Source organism: Hippopotamus amphibius, chromosome 13 (genome assembly GCF_030028045.1).
Source record: "Hippopotamus amphibius kiboko isolate mHipAmp2 chromosome 13, mHipAmp2.hap2, whole genome shotgun sequence".
Taxonomy (NCBI): Eukaryota; Metazoa; Chordata; class Mammalia; order Artiodactyla; family Hippopotamidae; genus Hippopotamus; species Hippopotamus amphibius.
The window spans coordinates 4,797,871-4,820,477 of NC_080198.1; the positions used below are offsets into that span (position 1 = coordinate 4,797,871).

Here is a 22,607-nt window from a genome sequence, read left to right on the forward strand (position 1 = left end):
AAGAGCTCTTTTTGAAAGCCAGTGTTCACGCTGGTGCCTTGTATATAGTGTAGGTGCTCAATACGTATTAGAAGACAGGTAATAAATGCAGGCTTTTAGGACCACTTATCTGGCAGATTGGATCGGCTGGTTGAGAGTTTCTTGTTTAGGAGGTCAGCTAGAAAGCCGTACAGAAATCTTGGCATGAGGTAATGAAGGATAATTCACATGTAGGTAATTGACAGTTGGCTGTTTTAAATCTACTTTATAATGCAAGCCATTCGTCATTTGGGAACCTCAATCTTGTGTTGGCAATCCCTTACTCAAATAAAAATTATGTGGGCCTAAAAAACTGTGTACTCAAGCAGACACGTGATCTTAATTCCCAGGTTATAAGAGTTAAATAGCAGTTGCTATCAAACACATGTGCAATGCCTGTGTCTCTAAATTAGTTACAGGTGCAAAACTGTCTACAAAAAAGGATAACCTGGGAGAGGTTTATAGAAACTTCGTCCTGTTTAAATGAGTCATTCATTTTCTACCACATATTTTCGCAAATACTCAATACTAGTAGGTGGACACAGGCATTTTCTGGACAACTTTCTAATGCCTAATATAAGCGTGTCCAAAGGAAGCTAAAACAACATAAACTCTGTGTCTTTTCTGTTGATCTAATATAACTAAGAAATTTGCTTCGGTCAGATTTCCTCTGACACAAAGAGTATGTACCTTACAAAGAGCTATGATGATTTCAGAATTTCCTCCATCTTATCTTGTTCAAGTTGTGAGAATGCTGATAAAGAATTCTGACCACCTCTATCAGAGGTGTAAAAATTGTTTTTCATTTAATGACCCATGTTTTACACCGCAGTGAACAGTTTATACGGATAATTGCTGTCAGGTTGCTTTCAAGACAAGCTGTATTCCTAAAGCTTTGCTAGGGGAAAATAAAATTTTAAAAACTGCTGTTTCTTGTAAGCATTTAATATAAATGACATTTATTTGGGGTATTTCCTATAATTCATACTTTTGGGGGAAGTACAAGAAAAATGACAGTTTTTGGAAACATAGTAAGGAGTCTACAAATCTACCAAATCTACTAAGTCCTAGTGATCGGAAAAGAGATCTGAACAGTCAAATCAGAAATAAATGATAAAACCAGAGCCATACTAAGGAAAACATATTATGGACAATAGCAAAATTCTAGAAAAAGGCCCTGGACTGTTATTACTTGTGAGATGATGAAATCCAGAGCTGTCAACGATATAAATCTTCATCATATAGAGAACGTTATAATCTAAGACAATTTTCAATGTCTCTGAGAAGAAAACATAACCATCGCTCTCATTTAGGCACAAAGAATGATTTAACTTTTGGAAATTCAATCTTTTCCCAGACAAATATTAATGAAAGTGGGAGGTAATTCTCCTACTTAAAAGCATCAGACGTGAGTCTGATTCCTCTAAGTCCGATCATTTCCTTATCCAAACATTCACGGGAGCTCACGCAGAGGTCTCATCGCCCTCAAAACTGCCGCTTATTTTGATTCATAAGGAATCCTGCAGTTTTCCCCACCGTGTTCCTTAAAATGCTTCAAATTTAGGATATCATATGTCTTCTAGTCTATCCACAAGTGATTAATACTACAAGGCCAGGACAATAAACTCCATACAGGGTGTCCGATGTGCTTTCGCAACTACTGTCCTTTAATCCTCACAATAGCCCTGTGTTTTCCGTTAATGTATGTGCAAACAGGGGGCAGAGAGGATAAGTGACTTGCTTAAATTCACACAGAAAGCATGTGGCCAAGACAAGTCCAGGAGTTACACTCCCTGATACTACATGGGTCCCTTCAAACTTCTGGAAAGGTGAAGCCTTGGGTCAGTTATCTGAACGCTTCCAAGTACACAGCTGCCTGGAGCCACACAGCCATAGTGTAAGTCTCCCTCAATAGAAATGGTGGCCAATCAATCACTCACTCCTCTCTCAGGAGAGACTCTCGTTTCAGAGAATCATCTATTGCAGCATTTGTCATGTCTCTAAGGCACACTTTCATTGCTCAATCAGCTCCAAAGGACAAGGGTGTCATCATCTTTCAATGCTCTGGTGCAACAACTTAAAATTAGAGAATTCACGCAGGACTAAGTCTGGCACTAAAAGCGGGAGGCATATTCAGCTTAAGTTTATGGAAGCTTCCCTTCAATCTTGCCAATTTCTCTAGTAGAAATGGTTTCAGAGCCAGCACGGGGTTACTTGGGGTTCCTTGAGAAGCTCATGATGAAGACAGAAAGGGAAATAAGATAAAGGGAGTTACAGTGACGATGGAGCCCAGGAAAACGTACAGAAGTCCCCTTTGGGCGCTGTGGCTACACACAGTGGAGCGTTTAGTTTCACTAATGGGACCAGTATGGCTGGACATCTGGATCATTCACACTCAACGAGCCATGGTGTCTTCAGCAGCAGCACCCAGATCCTTGCAACACCCCTATTTTCCCTTGCCTGTGATGAGGAAGAGGAGAACCCAGATGAACTCCTCTATCGAGGCCAAGTACCTAACCTCTGCAGTGTTACATCTCTGCTTGCCTCAATTAGCTAACGATGACCACAGTCCCAATTTACTTTCAAGTTTGTTTGCCTGTTTGTTTTGGCAACGGTGGAGTATTTAGTGGTCACCTACAAAATACAACAGAAGTTAACAATTACGAGTCTTTGGCCTTTAGGAACTCATATTTTTAACAGAAAAATAGCATTTACGAATAAGGAGCAATCAAAGACCACTTAAGCGTTAAATGGTATAATATATAATTTCTTAACTGTTAATAATTCTATTCTGTACCATGTTAATTAAGAAGAAAAGTACTGGGTTATTCTTTTGAAGAGGATTTGAGACTCAAACAAATTAAACCCAGGGAAAATTCAAGGCATAAAAATAAAGAGATTAGTACAGAATGAAAACTAATTTGAAACCCATAACTATCCCTTACCATAAACAGTACTTGCCCCAGTTAACCTAAAATATTTGTTGCACTGCATTCCGGACATATTCTTTTCAAACAGACAAAACTATCAAATTTTGACTCAAGCATTATTTTACAGTATAGCTAGGACATTCTGCTCTGATGCAGGCTAAATGAATAGCTGGAGAAAGATAGCAATACTTTTTATGGCTTACAGAAAAACAGAATAACAGACTTTTACATAATATAATGAAACTAAACTCCTATTTAACAGACTCAGATGACAGAGATACATTGAGTCCACTCATCATAATAAAATGAAATGGTATTTCAGGAAATATTTGTTCTTAATTTTTAAAAAGCTTGATATTTTAAAAATCTGTGATTAACACATTCAAACTTTAGGCTTCCAGAAGAATTAAAACATCAAAATGTAAAGCCATCCATTTCAGCAATCAAGCAAACTAATTTTACGCTTTAGCACTCCTATTGTAAAATGTGAATCAGACTAGTTAACACAATCTATTTTTACGTGGCATCTATGAGGAGAAGAAAAAACCCAGAAATATAGAAATCAATACAAAACAGTACGAAACAGAAGCAGCTGTGCTAATACGCTCCAGTAGAAGGAGCTGTAGAAATAAAAACTTACATTTTGCAATGGCCAAGAAAGAAATGCTGAAAATGAGGTATCTGTTTGAATCGTTCATATCCAACTAGAAGTAATAATCATTTACTTAGCATGCAATAGGCATTAGGGACCTCATTTTCTTTACGTGTAAAATGAGGTGCTTAGAACAGACTTTCTCCAAGGTCCCCACACTATTCTACAAAGCATTAGGCATTATGCTTTGTATCCTAAGAAAAAAAAAGAAGGATACAACTTGGTCCTACACTCTGGAACCTTACAATTCTTTGGGAGAGATAAAATGTACATGCAAGTATCTAGATTTCAAAGGAGAGCAAAAATGTGCTAAGAATACTTCAAGAGGAATAAATGCTGAAAGAAGAATAAACACTGCTATAAGAGATACATAACATACAAGGCTAAAAGCAGGACAGTGACTCTTCAGGTACTCTAAAAAGACATTAGGTATTTGGGGGAAACACACATAGGAAATAAAAGGAAAATAAAATAGGAAATAAAAATGAATAGGATTTTTAAAATATAAATATAATCTTTAATGCTTAAAATCCAGGACATGGGAGTCATGCACAGAGATAAAATATGGGTTAATTTAGGTGTTTTTTTAAAATTCTGAATACATTTATAAGTGAACCCAATAGTAGCAAACTAAGCATCAAAATATTGAACTATACACATCATAGTATTAGAACAAACATAACTTGGAAAACAAACTACAAGAACAATTTCACCCTTCCATGATGCCCCAAGTATCCCAACAGCCGTATCTGGAATTGACTTTACCTTGTGAAGTGCTTGCAGACAGTGTGTCAGCAAAGGAATCGCTCTCTGGGTCAATAAGAGACTCTCCCAGAGTTTCACCCATCACAGCATGGAATAAGGATTTGCTGTAATTCACACTGATATTTTCTCTATTTCTTGCAAAAAGCCAATCCATTAAAAGAAAAAGATTTGTGGTAGTAAAACCAATGAGTCAAGACATCAGTTTCCAAATATTTGGCGGAGATGGGAATAAGCTCACAAAGGACCAGTCCTGAATTAGCTGGCACCCTCCTGTTGGAGACCAGCTGTGACAGAATGTTGTGTCATAAAGCTGTTCACTGCTTTGGCAAGACTTGGTACATTACAAGGAAAACATTGCCACACCGTCTCGCCAGTGACCCTCATGTTCCGTGTCTTGTGAGGGGCGCGAGCGAGCGGTACAGTACTTAGAACTCTCGGAGCAAAGAGATTATTCAATATTCATTTCCTTCTTAATTGGAAAGTTTTACATCTCTGGGTTATGAAATACCAGATAAACTTACTTGGATAAGGTTTTTTTTTGTCTGCCCATCTCTGGTTGAATCTCTAATCACATTATCTGATATTTGAAGAAAACTTCTGAATTCAAGTATGAATTTGCTGTCAGCTACTGAAATGTTCTGTTCTAAGCTATTTAGTCTATTATTCTATACATACATACTTTGTAAAGTATGTAAAAAATGATGCTGATAGCAATCCAAATTCTATAAGATTAAAGAGTTAAGAGACTGGAGACAGGGCCTGATACGGCTTAGATTTTACATATCAGGGTCTGCTTTTTAAAAACTTAATTATTAAGTTTATCCATCAACAGCAATACATCAGCTGGTGTTTGAACATCAGTTAATGCTAAAACAATAAATTTCATATCATAATGAAAAAACTGGAGTTCTCCCTGAGAGGAATAATGCATTACCAGAAAAAAAAGAAGAAAAAAAAGGACTTACACTGATAGGTTGGCGAGGAATCGTGGTCAGTTTTGTAATCAGGAAAAAGCTGGCTTCTTGCTCAAGGCCTTTGCCCTTTTTGGCAAAGAGAAACACTAGCTGTGCCAAACCTCACTGTGGGAGCAGGCCTCCTCCTGTCACATAAGTGGCCTCATAGAATTGCAGTGATTTGTGGATTTAAAAAGATGCCCCCACACAGGGCAGTATATCAGATGGCAATAAATCTCTGAGTACATTGGTCCCAATATTCCCCGACTGGAATAAATACGTATCTGATTCACCTACATTGAGTCTAGCTTCCTTGTCAGTCACGGAGCAAAAGCTCAGTGAGAAGAACACTGAACTGGGTCTCAACAGTGCAGAATAAAGGGGAGAGTTGGGCAATTACATAGTGTATAAACCTTTAAAAACCAAAAAACCTTTATTAAGGTAATTCAAGTTAAAGCAAGTTTCTTGACAGTCCAAATGACTGAGGGAATTATAGCTGTGTAGAACTAATCTTTCCTATATTCAATTTGAATTTCCAATAAAGGAGTTTCTCCTTTTCTCTCAATGGGAAATTTCACTCAATGACATTATATTTAAAGGTGTGATTAATCCAAGATTCTTGGTTAGATTTAGGACAGATAAAAATAAATTATTAAAGTTAAGAACACTTTCCTTCTTGTTAACAAAAATTTAAGCCCCATTCTGCCTACAGATACTCTACTCAACGTCCCAAGACGCGTCTGAGTCTGAAAGGCACATTTCACCTGTATTCCTATTAAGTGGCAGTATCTCACGCAATTCCCTATCATCACCTCATTCTTGCCTTTCGATTCCAAAGTCTCTCCAATTTTAAAAAAGTGAACAAGTTTATTAAAATGTTCTTAAGATTATGATGGATTACAAGAATGATAAAGTTGGCAGAATGATAACCATTTGCGAGTGAGAGAAGCCCTTTGCAGTCTAAGGCTCTATTAATAAGATGAGAAAATGGGGCCCCAAAAATGACAAGTAAATTCTCCAGATTAAACAGCTAGGGAGAGACAAGGCTGGAGCTTGAATCTAATTCTCAGGCCTGTTTACCACTGGCCTTCACTCAGGCTTACTCTTAGAACTGTCTAAATCCCTGCTTTTAATCAATCAGGCGCAACAGGGATAGAACATAGGGTGAGTTTGGGGGAAAATATGTTAACTCTTTCAAGGAACATCAATGAGTAACTGTGTTATTCACTTTTCAGTATCTATGGATATGGAGGGGGTGCGGGGAGTTTTTCAATGCCCTTCTTTCTCTCATTCCCACATTTGCCCAGTGGCAATGTAGCTCATTCATGCCACATAATTCTACCTGAGGATCGTCTTGGTTTTGTTTCTGAAGCCGACAGTATCACCTAGTTCTCGAGTTCTGTAGTCCTCTCTTTTACTATGTGAGCAATAGTCAGATTCATTCTTTCCAACCATCATCAAAGGGACTAATTTCTGGATTCTTCACCTAATGTTACTTCTATTCTCTTTTTCTTCTCAGACACCATTCAACCTGACCTATCTCCATTGTCGCTAGACCTTGTAAGCCTCTGACAGTTTGGACAGTGTGCTTCAGCTATTCAAACATAAAATTATTTTTAACAGCTAATTACTCCACAACACCTGAATCTAATACCATCGGCTCTTACGGCACCAGAATCTGTCAACCCTTCTCCCCTAGATGATGTTACTTGAAAGCAAAAACCTGTCCCATTCACTGCCTTTCATTCATTTCTTTATTCAACAAATATTTACGGGCAATATATCACACTATGTTGGCGGGCATGGAGCTAGGTGCTGGCTTGATGAACATGATGGATGTGTTCTTATCTTGTGGAGTTTAAAAATAGTCAAAAGACAAAATTTACAGTTTTAATAGAGCCTGGCGCAGAGCAGGCACAATAAATGTTGCTTAAACTCTTGACAACATATCAAGCAATATAGAAAGAATCCCAAGTTACTAACAAAATACTTATATAATATAGATCATTTAATCACATTTGTTATGTTAGTGATAATATTTTGTCTTATCACACTGTAGCACTAGGTCACTTAAGAAACAACTGCTCACAAACTAAAATGGACAAAAATAAACTGAGCCAATCTCATCCGTATCTATTTCCACAGCTGTTTTGTCCTTAGATATTGAGAAGACATTATATATTATTTTACAGCTATCCACTCATGCATCCTTCCGATGTTCATGAAATATCTACTAAGTGCCAAGTATTACTTTAGGCATAGGAGATAATACATCCATAAGCCAAGGTTCCCATCCTCCATAAGTTCACATTTAACTATATTGATCAAAATTATCCAAATATACCTAAAGGAGTGATCTTTTAGCTCACTTAACTTGGAAGGTCAATTAGCATGTGCTGATACCAGAAACAACATATTTGCTTATCGTTACTATCAGAGGACACAGTATGTGATCACCAGAAAATTTATGAGAGTTTTGACATACATGTGAATTTCTGTATCCTCAAGGTCTTAAGACTCCCCAGTGTCTTACTCTTCATAATATCAAATTTTGAAGGATTTTATAGTAAGATGCATAAAAGAGCATGCTGGTGAATGGGACTGTAACATAAGGTCTTGGAACTTTACATCACGTCTAGGTGTTCTGTACACCAACTGGTTATCAGCACTTTGCACGGATACCTCTAGAGGCACCCCTTTGAAGGATAGTCCTTGGTAATTTTCCAGAGTGAAGAGGAGTGGGAGAGGGCCACCTTCATCATGCACTCGCACGAGAGCTAACCCAGCGTCCTCTGTTGAGGGATGTCGGGCTCTGTGCCATGTAGAGGGGAGAAGATCGTCTCACCTTGGGCTGTGGAGACATAGGGGTAAGGATGTGACAGTGGGTACAGTACACACCATCAGCAGGGGAAAGAATGGGGACAATGAGGAATCGTGATATAAAAAGGGGGTTAAAAGCTTAATTCTGTCCTAGTTTATGACACTTGAAAAAAATGGACAGTTTGGTGTTTGAGAAGGCTACTCCTCGGTATCTGGTCTTCAGTATAATTTATGGACCCGTCTTTGACCAACAGAATCTGAATATTACTCAGCAAAAATTTTAGTACATTTAGATGGCAACTAGAGTACTAATAGCTGTAAGTGATTCCATAACAAAAAGTAAGAGAATGTCTAAAAATGTGTAATTAACAAAACCATCGTATTATATTTGTATGAAATTTTTTTAAAAGCACTATTAGTGTTTAGAATGATTTACATCAAATATTCCCATAAAATGGAATATTTTTCATGTCACATTACTCTCGAAAACAAATTAAAACCTTGCTCTTTTTTTATCGAGGCAACATTTGTTGATAACATTATATGTTTCACGTGTACAACACTGTATTTCCACTTCTGTATACACTACAGCATGCTCACCACCAAAAGTCTAGTTTTCTATCCGTCACCATACAACTGACTCCCTTTACCCATTTTGCCCTGCGGTCCACCCTCCTTTCCCTCTGGTAAACACCAGTTGTCCTCTGAATCTACATAAAACCTTGTTTTAAGGGGGCTGTAGGTTGAATTTGGATTTCATTCTCTAGACTGAACTTGAATTTTTAAAACCGCTTTGATTGCTTTCTTTTTCTTTTCTGTAACACAAGCTTTGTGAGCACAAGTTAGAATGGTGCATCTAGCATTCCTTTCTTTTGCCACAGTCCCATTTAAAAAGTTGCTTCGTTTCATGCTACAAGCGCTATGACCACTTACGTTAGCTTCTAAAAGGTCAGGAGCTCCCTGAGAGCACAATATGCAATAATCATGAGCATCCCTCGGGCCTTGCACAGTGTCCCCAGTTGGCTTAAAGCACGTGTTTACTGTTTATGTTGGTGATGAGAACCGTGAGAGGACTGCTGCCTGACACGCCTGTCTCACGCGGAACATTCAAGGAGGAGTTCAGAGACCTCAGGAACTGACAATACCTTTCATTTTTTTCTTGTTCTGACAAGACTGACATTTCCCAATGGTCCCCCAAAGGAAGCCACATAACTGCCGACAACCAGAAAGACTACCGAGGCTCACTTCCCCTGCCCAGGTCTGCTGCCTTTCCTGAGTGCAACTAAAGTTGGCTCAGAACCCCACCTTCTAGTGAGACGGGCATCCGTTCAGGGTTTCTCCATAGTCACAAGGAACACAACATGGGAGAGGTGATGTTCCAATGGTACACACGCCGTAGAGAAGAACAAATAATCCTGTACACTGATGTGTAAATTCCACCGCAACCACCCCAGCAAGCCTGGGATTCCCACAGAAAAAGACAAAGGAAGGCCACCATTGAACACACCTGTGTCACTTTTTTTTGAAGGCAAGATCCATTCTTCTTTAACCAAAACTGTAATTTGGTTCAGAATTTCAAAAAGTAACAGGATTTCTAAACAGGATTAATATTTTAAGCTAATATATCATTTTGATTGAAAGAAAAATAACTCAATGAAATGATGTTAGCTTGTAGCCAATAACTCCAGCAGATGCATATTTGGTATTTTAAAAGGTCTTCTTGACCCTGAAGCAAATGTAATCTATGGAAAAACACACTGAAACTGGAGCCAGAAAGCCTAGGTTTTAGGATCTTATATGGGTTCAGACTTGTGTCAACTCTTTGGGTTCACATTTCTCATCTCTAGAATGAGAAGGCCTTTCTGCAAAACTGAATAAGCCTTTAAGTCCTTTTGGGTTCTAATGTGGAGATACTTAACAGTATGCCTGTAATTAGCTTATTTAAAGTGTAATGTAAATTCTGTGTACTGTATTCCCATTCATGTTCTAATCCTGAGTTACTATTTCCTTTTCATGCCTGGTGGCTAATTAGGTACAGCATGAAAGGCACTTTTATCTGGAAACTTCCTTCTTTTTTTCCCCCCTTCAAAAGTTAACTTGCCTGTAATACCTGAAAAAAAAGAGAAAAAAAAGAAAGAAAAAACACCAAAAAACAAAAAAACCACAAACCCTAACCTGTCTAACCACTTTCTAAGGATCAACTAAACACTTTTCAAGTCATCATATCTTTGAACCAAAGACATACCACCTAAACTATGTTAACTTGTGTTTGCAATGTAATATTTGAAATTCTCCGGTGATTTGGTTTCAAAGCATAATAAAATACCATGAGCGATATTATCAACTGACCCATACTTCAGTTGTGGGAAATTCCAAACTTCTAAAACATGTATCTTCTACATTGTTCAGGTTTTATCAATTAATTTCTCAAGATCAGTTATATGGAGGTTCCCTAGGTAACATATCGCATCAGGGGTGAACCACACACTAAAACCCCACAATTCTAAAGTAAGCTTAGAGCCACAGAGCAATAGGCAAGTTTAGTTTATGTAAAATAAGCAATTTACCAATTTTGTGACTGTTCTAAAGGAAATACAAGGAGTTTTGAGATCACAGACGTATATAACAATACCAGGGAGATTAACACATTTAAACTCTTAATGTTTCATAAGGAAAATGGGTTCCAGAGAAATCAAATAATTTGCCCAAGGTATTACTCAGATAGTAGCAGACTTTGAGCTAGAAATCAGGTTTCCTCATTCCCAGTCTAAAGCTCCAAACTGTGCTCTATCTCATTAAAATGATGCAATAAAACGTTCAAGTAAATTGTTCCAATCAATAATTCTTAATGCCAACAATCATGTTAGAAGTCTATCAGCACGAAAGCATTCATACTACGCAAGTCACTTAACGTGTATGATTCACCTATGGGAAGGCCACAGTTGATCACAGAGTTTAAAGACGGTGCTTTTTACAAAGGAAGTACTCAATAATAACTTGGTAATTAAAAATTGGTGATATCTGAACAATCAATTCAGGAATCCGTTCTGCTGACAAATGTCCTTTAGCCTCATGCTTAGATTTTCATGAGTCATCCTAGCAGCCTGGGGTTCTTCCATACAAATGGTTGTGCTTTCTACTGACATAGCTCCTCTAATGAAAGTAATCAAATTACTGTGTGAAAATGTCTACTGTGACGTATTAGTACTCATGTTTAGAAAGTACCTTTGAGCTGTACTATGTTTTTATCTGTTTCAAAATCCACAATGATCCTGGGAGGTCCTTTAAAGCAACACAAGAAAATAACAGCAGCTTCAACGTGGAACCTGGTAATGGTTTTTGGCTATGAAGTTAATCTTTATTTTTATATCAACTCTCTAACTGCTATCATAAATAAAATGGGTCTACTATTGCTAAGTGAACTTTTAAAATTCATACTTGTTTTTGAAGAGTCCACTGTCTACTTATCTACCATTTCTTTGTGAAACACAGACTTGCATTCGTAAAACATATTTAAGAACAGAGGTGTCAGCTGATGACTGTTATTATTTTATTAATCGTCATCATGTGTAAGATTTACATTTTTGATGATAAGAATTGATAATATTATAATTTTGAAAGCCCACTCTGCTCCAGACACTGATTTATTTAAATCATCTTTAATTCTCACAAGCATTCTTTTAGATGAGAAAACAGAGGCTTGGAGAGAGAGTGACATGCCCAAAGTAAAAACGCTTGTAAAGTGCAAGTTTGAATTCAAACATGGGTCTGTTTGACTCTTTACACCATGTTGACTAAAGACAAATAGACAAAACTTTACAGACAAAACCCACTACCAGATGTTTTTGAAAGATACTAAGTTGTTTTCCAGTCTTTTCACCTTTCTTCCTCAATGGAAACATTTTTATTTTCCTTACAGGACAGAAAACACTGTTGCTTTTCTATATGAAAAAGGTTGTTTTGTTCTGTTGTTTTTTAAGTAACATTTTATTTTTACAGAACCAATCCATGTTCATTGTTGAAAATTTAAAAATACAGACTGGTAAAAATAAAATCATTATATTTCTACTACTCAGAGATTATTAATGTTGAACCCAGTGTTTATTAACCGGATCTTTTTCTGGGCATAAGTATGATCATAAGTGTATACATAAGTGTACACTTACACACCTATACACATAGTATTTGTGCTTTTTAGTAAAAATGAGATATAATACTTACTGGTGGTAACCTGCTTTTTAAAGTCTGTAATCTTCATCTTTCCATTTTAGTAAATTTTCATTTCAAACAATACCCAGTCCATATTTAAATTTCTGTGGTTGACCCCAAATGTTCTTTATAACTGGTTTGTTCCAAACTTGAATCTCATCCAGGATGTAGATATCCATTTGGTAGAATATCCCTTAAGTCTTTTAAAATCTAGTACAGCCATTCCCCCTCTCCACCGCCCCGCCCATCCCTGGTTTCCTTAATTTTAAGGCCACTGACTAACTGAAAAGATCAGGCCAGTTTATCATGTAGAATGTCTCACCCTCTGGATTTGTCTGGCTGTTGTCTTGGGGGGTCATTTAGCTTGTTTCTCTATCCCCCTGTTTCCCACAAACTGGATGTTATATCTAAGGGTGTGTGGATTCAGGTGAACCTTTTTTTATTTTAATGTTATACAGGTGATGTTCTGTGCTTCCTATTCCATCACATCAGAGACATGGTATACGACGGACCATTAGTGATGCTAAGATCAATTCCTAATTTAGAATGACGATAACATCAGAGGGTTACTTTTTTCTTCCTGCCACTAGAAAGTAATCTGTGTGCTGTTACTATGGAATTATAAGGATATTCAGTTCCACCAATCATTCACCTAAAGGTTATAACACATTAAATAATCTCTGCCTGATTCAATGCTTTGAGTTTATGAAATGAAGTTTTTCTAATTCTATCACTCCTTCTATCAATACATTTATTAGCTGGCATTTTTCTATGAGTAGAGCTTTCCATTGAGAACTAAAGCAATGTGGATACCCTGAAGTATAGTTCCTACTGCAAAGTAAGAATAAATGTTTAATTTGTTCTCTGTTACTAAAAAGGTAGATATCTTCAATACCAAAATTTCTTGGTTAGGCATATCTGCCTCTTCTATTCACTGAATGCTCATATCATAAAATACTGACATACCTAAGCTTCTGTTTTTTCAATTATTTTTGGAGAATTTTATTTCAACTTCACTTTTTTCTGTTATCTTTGGTCCTATGACAGTTACAACCAAGACATCCATCCCCTGGTTATTTAGATCACTAATCTTTTTTCTTTTTATTGAATATACAAAACCACTATCAACCCCTAATTATATAACTAAGCCTTCAGTTTCACCTAACATTTTCCATTAATAGCGACTTTCAGTTTTTAGCAAGTGGTTATTCCTAATGTATAGGGAATAAGAATACAAACTTAACTGGTTCCTCCAAAGCTATGTTGTGTGTCAGCATAGCTTTAGGAGGGGAGTCTAAGATTCCTGACAGGTTTGTGGACTAATTAAACCACATTCCAACCACCTAGTTTGTTCTTTGCACTCCAGGGGTGCTTTTCTTCAGATACGCTAAGCTCTAGGAAGTAAGATGCTATGTTTTTATATTTACAAACATGAGCTCCATTTTAATCAACTTTTCATTTTAAACATTTAGAAACATCTTATTGAACACAAAGGGAAGGAGAGGAAGATTAAAACATGAAGACAGACATGAAACAACTTTTTCAATTCTAAAATAAGTATGCCCTCACCCTCAAAAAATAAAAATAAAATTGAGTCTTAAGTCAGTCTTCCTTCTAATTATGTTTTTATTTATCTATTGCATATACTCAGATGAAGAACTCAAAATGCCTAAAGTCATTCTGGGCAAGTTGACAAGCAACCTACACATTGAAATAAGAGGTGGGAAGAAGGCCAGATTGCTTAATTGTTACTTGGGAACCCGAGGAGGTAGACAAGCCAAAATCTTTATGGGGATCCAAAGAGTACAACTTCTTCCTTAGGCAGCAGGAGAAAACAATGGGCCAGATTCTCATTCTGTGTAATTTTATAGGATGATTCCATTGTTTCTTTCATGTACTGCCTGAAGGGTAAGTGTATTGCTATCTATGGGAGAGCTTCCATAAGAGAGTTATTACAGAGGATGAGAGCATGGCCCCTGGGAGATTAATGAATGATACCACATCCAGTTTCCTCCGGAACTTTCAGATAAATATTTTGGGAACTGTGCACCCAAAAGACCTAGCATTGAGGTCAGGAAGTTTTAGTGACCAAGAGTTAATGAGACAAGAAATATGCCAAGCTGATTAAGGGAGCTTTGAAAAGAGCACTTGGAAGGGGGGATAAATAGGGGATTGAGAAAAGGTATGGTATTCATAGATAATAGAAATGTGAACATGGGATTGTAATTTCTGCTGGAAGTCTTAAAAGAACATTTAACCTAAGCCCTTTTCATTTACAGTTGAGGAAATCAAGGTACAAATAGGTTAAGTGACTTGTCCGAGATAACACAGAGTTAGCAACAAGGTAAAAGCCCATGATATCTTAATTATTGAAACCTCTCTCTAATTTCACTAAACCGGTATATTTTCACCTGGTCTCCTTACTGTGGGGAGGGATATCTATAGATGTATAGTCTTCAGAAGTCCTAGAAGAAAAGCTTTTTAAAAATAACTTTATTGAAGTATGTTTTATACATCATAAAGTTCAAGTGTACAATTCAAAGAATTTTAGTAAATTTACTGAGTTTTGCAACAATCACCATAAATCAGTTTTAGAACATTTTCATCACCTAATAAGATCTCTCATGCTGATTTACAATCAATCCCAATTCCCACCTCCCCCAGGCAACCACTACTCTACTTTCCACCTTTACTGATTTGCTTTTATTGGGTATTTTGTATAAATGGAATCATACAATACATGGTCTCTTCTGTCTGGATTTTTCACTTAGCATACTGTTTTTAATCCATTTATAGATGTAAGTTCCTTCTTACTGCTGAATAATCGAGGACAGGCTCTGTATGAATGTATCATATTTTGTCTATCCATTTGGTTAATGGACATTTAAATTGTTTCAATTTGTTAATTAAAAGTATTTAATTCTATATTTTCAATTTTTCTTTCATTTTAATGATAGAAAATTTGCAAAAATTCATATTTTAGACTATCTGGACATCTGGATGATTTTTTAACTGAATACTTGCTATTAGTTTAGTGCCACAGTTTGTATTTATAATTTCATTGGTTCCCAGTACTACTACTTTAGTTGTCCAGGATTAAGGACAGAAGGACAAAGGTAGACTTTTAATATGTAAATGATTCACTGGAGTTAAATGAATACCAAATGAGACCTATTAATACTGTAGGAAAGACTGTTTCACAGAAAGTTCAACAAGAAAAAACTAGAGGTAGAACTTAACCACATACATGGCGTTGAGAAGCACAGGATGTAGAACCTCCAAAAGCATGTGTTATAGCAGTCATTTCCATTTTGGACTGTTAATTTGAATGTTAAGGTTTTTTTTCACGTTATTTAAGTTGTATTGGTTGCATATAAGAGCTATGGGCATAAAAATTTATAATTAGTTTCGAGCAAATTTCAGTTACTTTATAATAAAAATTATGTGAACACTGAGAATCATAAGAAATTTTTTCCCTTAAAAGAAGTCTGTGCCCTACTCAAGTAAGAATAAGATATAGCTAAACAAAATAACTGAACCAGACTTTAAAGAGTTTCTAAGACTCTCATTTTATGAATAAAGAAAAAAGAGGTGACAGGGCTTGTGAAAAATTATACAGCTAGTTAGTGATAGAGCTGGGTCTAAAATACAGGCTTTTCACTGCCATGGCTACAAAACATTTAGTACAAGTTGTATGTTGTTAATTTCACTGGGCCTTTTAGTCAAGACATCCACTGAGACTGAGGCATGAAGCAGATTCATTTTTTATATCATATTTTTCTATTGACAACTGAGTAAGGATTACACTCCAAACCTTTAATTTATGATCTAAGATCTGGTATTCATACAGTTGGCATAAGGGAGAAGGAAAAAGCTAAATTCAAGAGTCAAGAGGCAGAATAGTGTAACTGGAAAGAAGCAGAAGACCAGGGTTCAACCTTCAGTTCTGCCACTAACTCCATTTATGAACTTAGGCAAGGCACAATGGCTCTGGTCTTAATTCCCCATTTACAAAGTGGAGACAAGGAAAGGCGAGCAGATTAGATGACTCCTAACATTTTATTTTAACTCTTCATTCGATGTATTTTAAAGGTTAAGAGCTCCTCTATTGTAAACTCTTGTCCCTAATCAGAACCATGCCTAACTGATTATTAATATGTTAATAGTACTATTGCTACCATCTGCCCACACACCCACCCACCCACCTTGTTGTTCACTATTCCCTAATACATAGCTTAAGTTCTGTTGAAAAGGATGTATCTACTCACTCCTATGGACCTGTGGTACACACTAAGTGCTCAATAAATGTTCAGTGGATTAATTACTGTGTGAATGAATGTGTATATTCCCATTTTCTGTCATCCACCAGGACTTGTTTCTGGCTTCCTGATCTTATTTATGCTATAACAATGATATGCTTTTCTCGATGGACCCAAAGTAAATGCTGTTTGCCCATTCATTTGCTCTTACCCCTAATAACTACTGTACACAGAACAGAGTTAACACCACATAATTTACACCTGTGTTGTTTCACATATTTGTTTTATTCCTCCAGGTATGTTGTTAAACCCTTTGAAAACATGAGAGGGTATGCCTTTTATTTCATTTATCCCTCTTAATATAGCGTTAGAGGTTCAAGACTTGATTGACTGTTCATTCCAAACAGATAGTACACTGTCTTTCCAAAGGCCTTCAGGAAAGTTCCTTACCCCAAATTCATACGTCCCCAAGAAGCTCAGCCCCCTTGTTTTACTTTCAGAAGAGGTTCTAAGAAAGATGGTTATCATTCTTTGAATACTGCCCCTCTACAAAACTAAAGACCATTCTTCAAACAAAACACTCCTCTTCCTTACTTTCTTTTCCTAGTTGAAGAATCAGTTTCTCATAATTAGTTCTTCAGAACGATTCTGTTTTGGAGGAGTTAAAAGTTCTAGTATAATTAATTTCTCAACTTGTACATAGAAAGAGCCTTGGACTGTGAAGGAGCCCAGGGTTCTAATCAAGCCTCTACCATTTACCAATGTCTTTGGCAAATCATTGAGCATTTCTGGGCTTCAATTTCTCCATCTGTAAAAGAGGAAGTAATATCTGCCTTGCCTTACAGGGATATTATTAGATTAAATATGTTACTACATAAAAAAAAAACTTTACATGTTTTAAAGCTCTATGCAAATATAAGATATTATTTTCCAATTGTTACCAGAACACTAAAAGCATTTTCTGTAAGGTTATAATTTAAGACCTTCATTCAATAAACATTAAAAAATATATATATATGTGTATAAGAAAGTTGAAAGGACCTATGCTACAGTGTTAACATTAGTTATTTCAGGGTGACAGGATTATGAGTGCTATTTTTTTAAAAATATTTTTCTGCATCTTTTCAATAGTAGCTATTACTGTTAGAATTTAAAAAGTTATTTTAAGTCAAATAATGACACTGTGCAACAACTGAGTATTAAAAAACAGCTATCAAATCCTGAGGATTCTTTAAAAGAGAATATCAAAAGCCAGCCTTTTTCAGTTGATACGATTAAATTTCTAAGTAGATTATTAACGTAAATGGCAGAGATGTTTAGCTAAGCTTTTCAAAGAAGATGAAAGTTATCAAGAATCATGTATTTCCATTTTTCTGAAGAACTATTATCTTCCATCTTTTTTTTTCTCTGAAGTGTTTTGATTAGATACCAGCATCGCTACTCCTCAAAGAGTATCAAGAGGTAAGAGACTCAACTTGGAAAACCTCAGACAGGAAGCCTAATGTTGGTGTTGCATAAAGATACCACAAGCTCCTGACCTGGTTCTTGTCCTCTGCCTCTCCACGCGCCCTAAGAGCAACAAGCATTCATCTGGTGGATCTTGTGATGTTCAGAATGTGTTCACAAATCAATGTCTAGCTCAGCTTTCATCTTCTTTACCGAGAATTCTGAGCAGCAGCCTTTTGGTCCCAGCACTGCATCAACCTGAAGATCACTGTCTCTATAATTTGCTCTCATCCTTCTTACTCCTTAGCTTTCCTGAGTAGTGTTTTAGAGATTCAATCAGGCAACTTTATTGCCCAAACTGGGGCACTCTGAAGAGTGAAACAGGGCAACAGGCACAAGCTGAGACTGTCACAGGCCACTATGACATGTAATCACTTCAAAATTAAGCAAAGTGAGGAGGTTTAAAGAGAGGAGATAAGTTTCATGATGTCTTTGGTCCTGACAACTAGAAACTAGGTCAATGCTGCCATAATTTTTTTCACGTTGTCTTCCACTTCCAATAGTTGCTAGCTCTTATATGTAGGAATTATTTTCACACTTTCATGAGAAATTTATAATTAAATGTGGTGTAAATTTCCTTTATTTCTATTTTCTTCTTCTTTTTATTTTTTACTTTTTTCATGTTAAAAGTTCACACAGGGCAGCTGTTTTGCAAAGGAGGGTGGGAATTGCAAAGGTTTTGCCCCAGGCTGTCTTGCGTTAAGAATTGTTGCATTTGGCCACTTTTCAAGGAACCAGATGTGAAGTAAGTAATGCCCATTTGGATTACAAGTCTCATTTTAATATCTTTCAACATAAATAACAACCATCAAAATATTTATTTCAAGGCTTCCAAGAGGTGGACAAACATTACCCACACAGGAACCACACTCTAGAAAAGCTAGAGGAAACAATGATCCTATTAAAAATAATTTTTAAATGCTCAAAAAAGCTTATTTCAATGAAGACTGTAAAATAAAGTTTGGTTTGATGGCTACAATCAGCCAAAACACCAAAAGTAGCAAAGACCAGAATAACTCAACTCAGTAAACTCCATGCTTTGGAAGTCTTAATCACAAGATGTAACTATTGAAATTACTGTATTTGGGGGTTATTACTAAGTTCACCAAGGTTCCGTAAACATGACCTAAGGCAACACAGGCTTGGATGGTACCACTCCTAACATATTCTTTGGAGAATATATTGCATACAAAGTTCTAATATAGATTAAAATATCTCAATATCAAGCCCTTTATATCAATTGGAAACTCTGAACGGATTAAGCTACCTTGAAAGAAAATTAACAATAATTTCTATTACTCCCAATTTTGCAGTGTGAAGGCCCATTAATCCAATGGACCTTGTGACCCATGAAATAAAGGTAGTCTAAGGACAGTTCATTTATATCCACAGTTGTAAATAAGACTAAGATTTGGGAATACCCAAAATAAAGGAGAAAAAATTTAGAACTACGCTTAGAGCAAATAAAGATGTTAAACTGTGAAGAGCTATATGGCAGGACAAGGGAGATAAAAGCAGATCAAGTGAACAGTTGAAGTAAATGTTGGGACATGAAGGATCTAGTGGAGGAATTCAGGATAGGATGATTTTCACCACAAAGTATAACAACATTTTTCCATATGTTATTTATTTAATCTTGAGAGGTAGAAATTATTTCCATTTTATTGAAACTGAGGCTCAAGGAAGCTACGGGACTTGGCCAAGATCAGTTGACCAGGAAGTAAAATCTGAACTTAAAAATTTTAACCCAAATCAACAAACATTTGTTGAATGAACCTATTCAAAAAAGTTTGCTATTTACAAGGCACTGTGGGAAATACAGAGAGGTGTCAGCCTGCCCTTAAGGAATTCATTTCTTGGTGACACAAGCTGCAAACAGGTGAAAAGTTAAGTAATGATTCATGATGTGAATAAGAATTCTAGCCAATGATAGAGAAGGTGTCACAGGGTAGCACCTGGTGAATTGCCAAATACATGGGAAAATCACTCAGTTTCACAGGGACTCAGAAGACCATATCAAGATAGGATGGTTCATGGAAGAAATGGGATTTCAGCTATGGTTTATACATGAGCAAGATGTAGATAACACAAGAGCACAGCCTCCTGAAAAACGCTGACCATGTATCTATGGCCTATAAAGCTATGGATATATCTATTCATAGCTATGTCAGAGAACCTCAATTATTGTATGAATAAAGACTACAGTTGTCTGACCCACTGATGAATGGATTAATGTCACATGAATGAATACCTGGAGAGGAAGTAAGGAGCATTCTAGACGAGGGGAAAGAGCAAAAGTACGTCTGCGGGAGAGTGAATGCAAACTTTATCATGCTTTACAGGAGTATAGTAAGTGGCTTATCCAAGGTTACATAGTTAGAGGATGTGGCAGAAGCTAGAATATAGGTCTCCTGACTTCCAGGGAGGAGCAAAGGTATAAATGGAAAGAATAATCACTTTAAAATGAGATAAAACTCAACTAGAATCCCAGCATCACCACATACCGAGGTGTAACTTTGGGCAAAGTCCATAACCTCTTTAAATCTCAGTGGCTTCATTTGTAAAACGGAAATGTTGTGAGGATTGAAAGAAATAACGTATACAAAGCACGCAGAACTGTGTGGCACAGAATAAGCAAAGATATTAGTTTCCTTCTCCCCAGACCATATTTTAAAGGGTATTTTACTTTCTTAAAAGATTCGCTTTGGTATTATTATCATTGGAAAGATCCCTGTGCAGCTGCTGGATGTAACTTTTCACACTGCTCTTTGTTGCCCGCATATGTCTATCTGTAATGTCAGTAGAATAATTCTGAAATGGCTGCATTACATATGGGGTCAGTGATCAAAGAGTACACATTTTGACGAAATTAACAACGCTAAGGAATGTATTGATATACTTGGTTCTACTAGGTTAGAATTATATAAAAATCAACATATAAATAAAAATGCACTATAACTTTCATCAACTATCAAGGACTCTTTGATGTACTGAAAGTTGTTTCTATACCTTTAGAAAAAATGGACAAATGCTAAGAAAAAAAGGCAGTTAAAAAGTGATTTGTTTTTAAAAGCAGCTTCCAGAACATTTCCTGAGATAATCTTCAGTATTTTCTATATCTTCAGTAAAATGTTATTTGCTATTCGAAATGAAACTAAGACATTAAGAGTTCCTGAATCATCAATCCAGAGTTATCTAAATTCACTTTAAATTTTATTTCATCCCACAATAATTACCAAGACAGAAAAATGGCTTACTGTATTTAAGAAGGATTTTACATAAGCAGAAATGAAAAGGGCTTTCTGGTTGACTGAGTTGACCAGAAACTCAGTTTACCAAGCACAATGTACATCCCTGTTTATCAACATTTCACAAGCCTACTTTCTGGAAAAAGAACTGGAAAAATGTTCAACTTGACAATCAGTAGCATAAAATTATCTCAGCATGTAAGGTAGGTAGCTGTTTTGTGGAACTAACCATTTGACTTTCCTATCAGAGATCAAAACCCTGGGTCCCTGGCCCTTCTTCCAGTGCTTCCCTTCTTTTCGGCTCCTGAGATACCAATTGTCCTACCAAGAAAATTGGTTTTCCCTCAAGGCTCTTCACTCTTCCAATTCTATATGCTCTCCCCTCAGCAACCTCATTACAGAAGGCTTCAAAGATCAAGGATATATTGAGACCAAATCTCTATCTGTCCTCATGGTCTCTTCTGTGCCTCAGCCCTATATACAAATGTCTATTTGATATATCCACTGAAATATGTCATATGCAACTCAAACTCAACAGATCCAAGGCTGCATCTATCATCTACTCCCAGTACTGGTCTTATTCAGTGAGCCTTACCTTAGTAAATGGCCTACCAATCTCCCAGCTGATCATGCCAAATTAAAAAAAAAAAAAAAAAAAAAAAAAAAAGAGAGTCATAAGTGACTGTTCTTACACCCACATCCAATCAGTCACCATGTCTTTTTGATTCTACCTGTTAAGGACATTCAGCCACTTCTCTCAACCTTCTCTGCTATCAATTCTGATCCACACTACTCTCATCTCTTACACACACCTTTCTGATCACCTCCCACCTGGTCTCCCTAAATTGGCTCTCATCTCCTCTCCAATCAATTCTGCAACTTCAGCCAGAGTGACCTCTTAAAGTTCAAATCAGATTACGCCACTTTGCTGCTTAAAATCTATATTGACTGCTGATTGTCTGAAATCCAAGCTGCTCTGAATAATCCCTGTTTATCTTTGACGTCTTTTTCTCCATTTAAACTATGTTTTTCCCCACACAGAGGCTTCACACATAATTTCCTCTGTAACATCATTCTTCTCACAGCTAACTCCTTTCTTAAGCTGGCTCCTATTCTCTCTACAATTATCAGCATAAAAATCACTTCCCCAAATCCTCAGATCAGGTGAAATCACCCTGTTATCATTCCAAACAATTCACTATCCTTCTCCTCCCTCATAGCACTCATCATTTTAGTTATTACTTGCT

General features: G+C 36.6%; 1 protein-coding gene across 6 annotated transcripts in view; it reads right to left on the reverse strand.

Moving 5' to 3' along the window:
- The window catches only part of PPARG (peroxisome proliferator activated receptor gamma), a 121,454-nt gene that overhangs the window by 59,187 nt on the left and 39,660 nt on the right, over positions 1–22,607 (reverse strand). The window contains exon 1 of one of the 6 annotated variants that reach the window (XM_057705278.1): positions 4,366–4,447. The exons of the other annotated variants lie outside the window; for them this stretch is intronic. Coding sequence (XP_057561261.1) covers positions 4,366–4,447 — 82 coding nt within the window. Of the gene's footprint in view, positions 1–4,365; positions 4,448–22,607 lie in introns of those variants that run through there. 6 annotated transcript variants of the gene reach the window in all.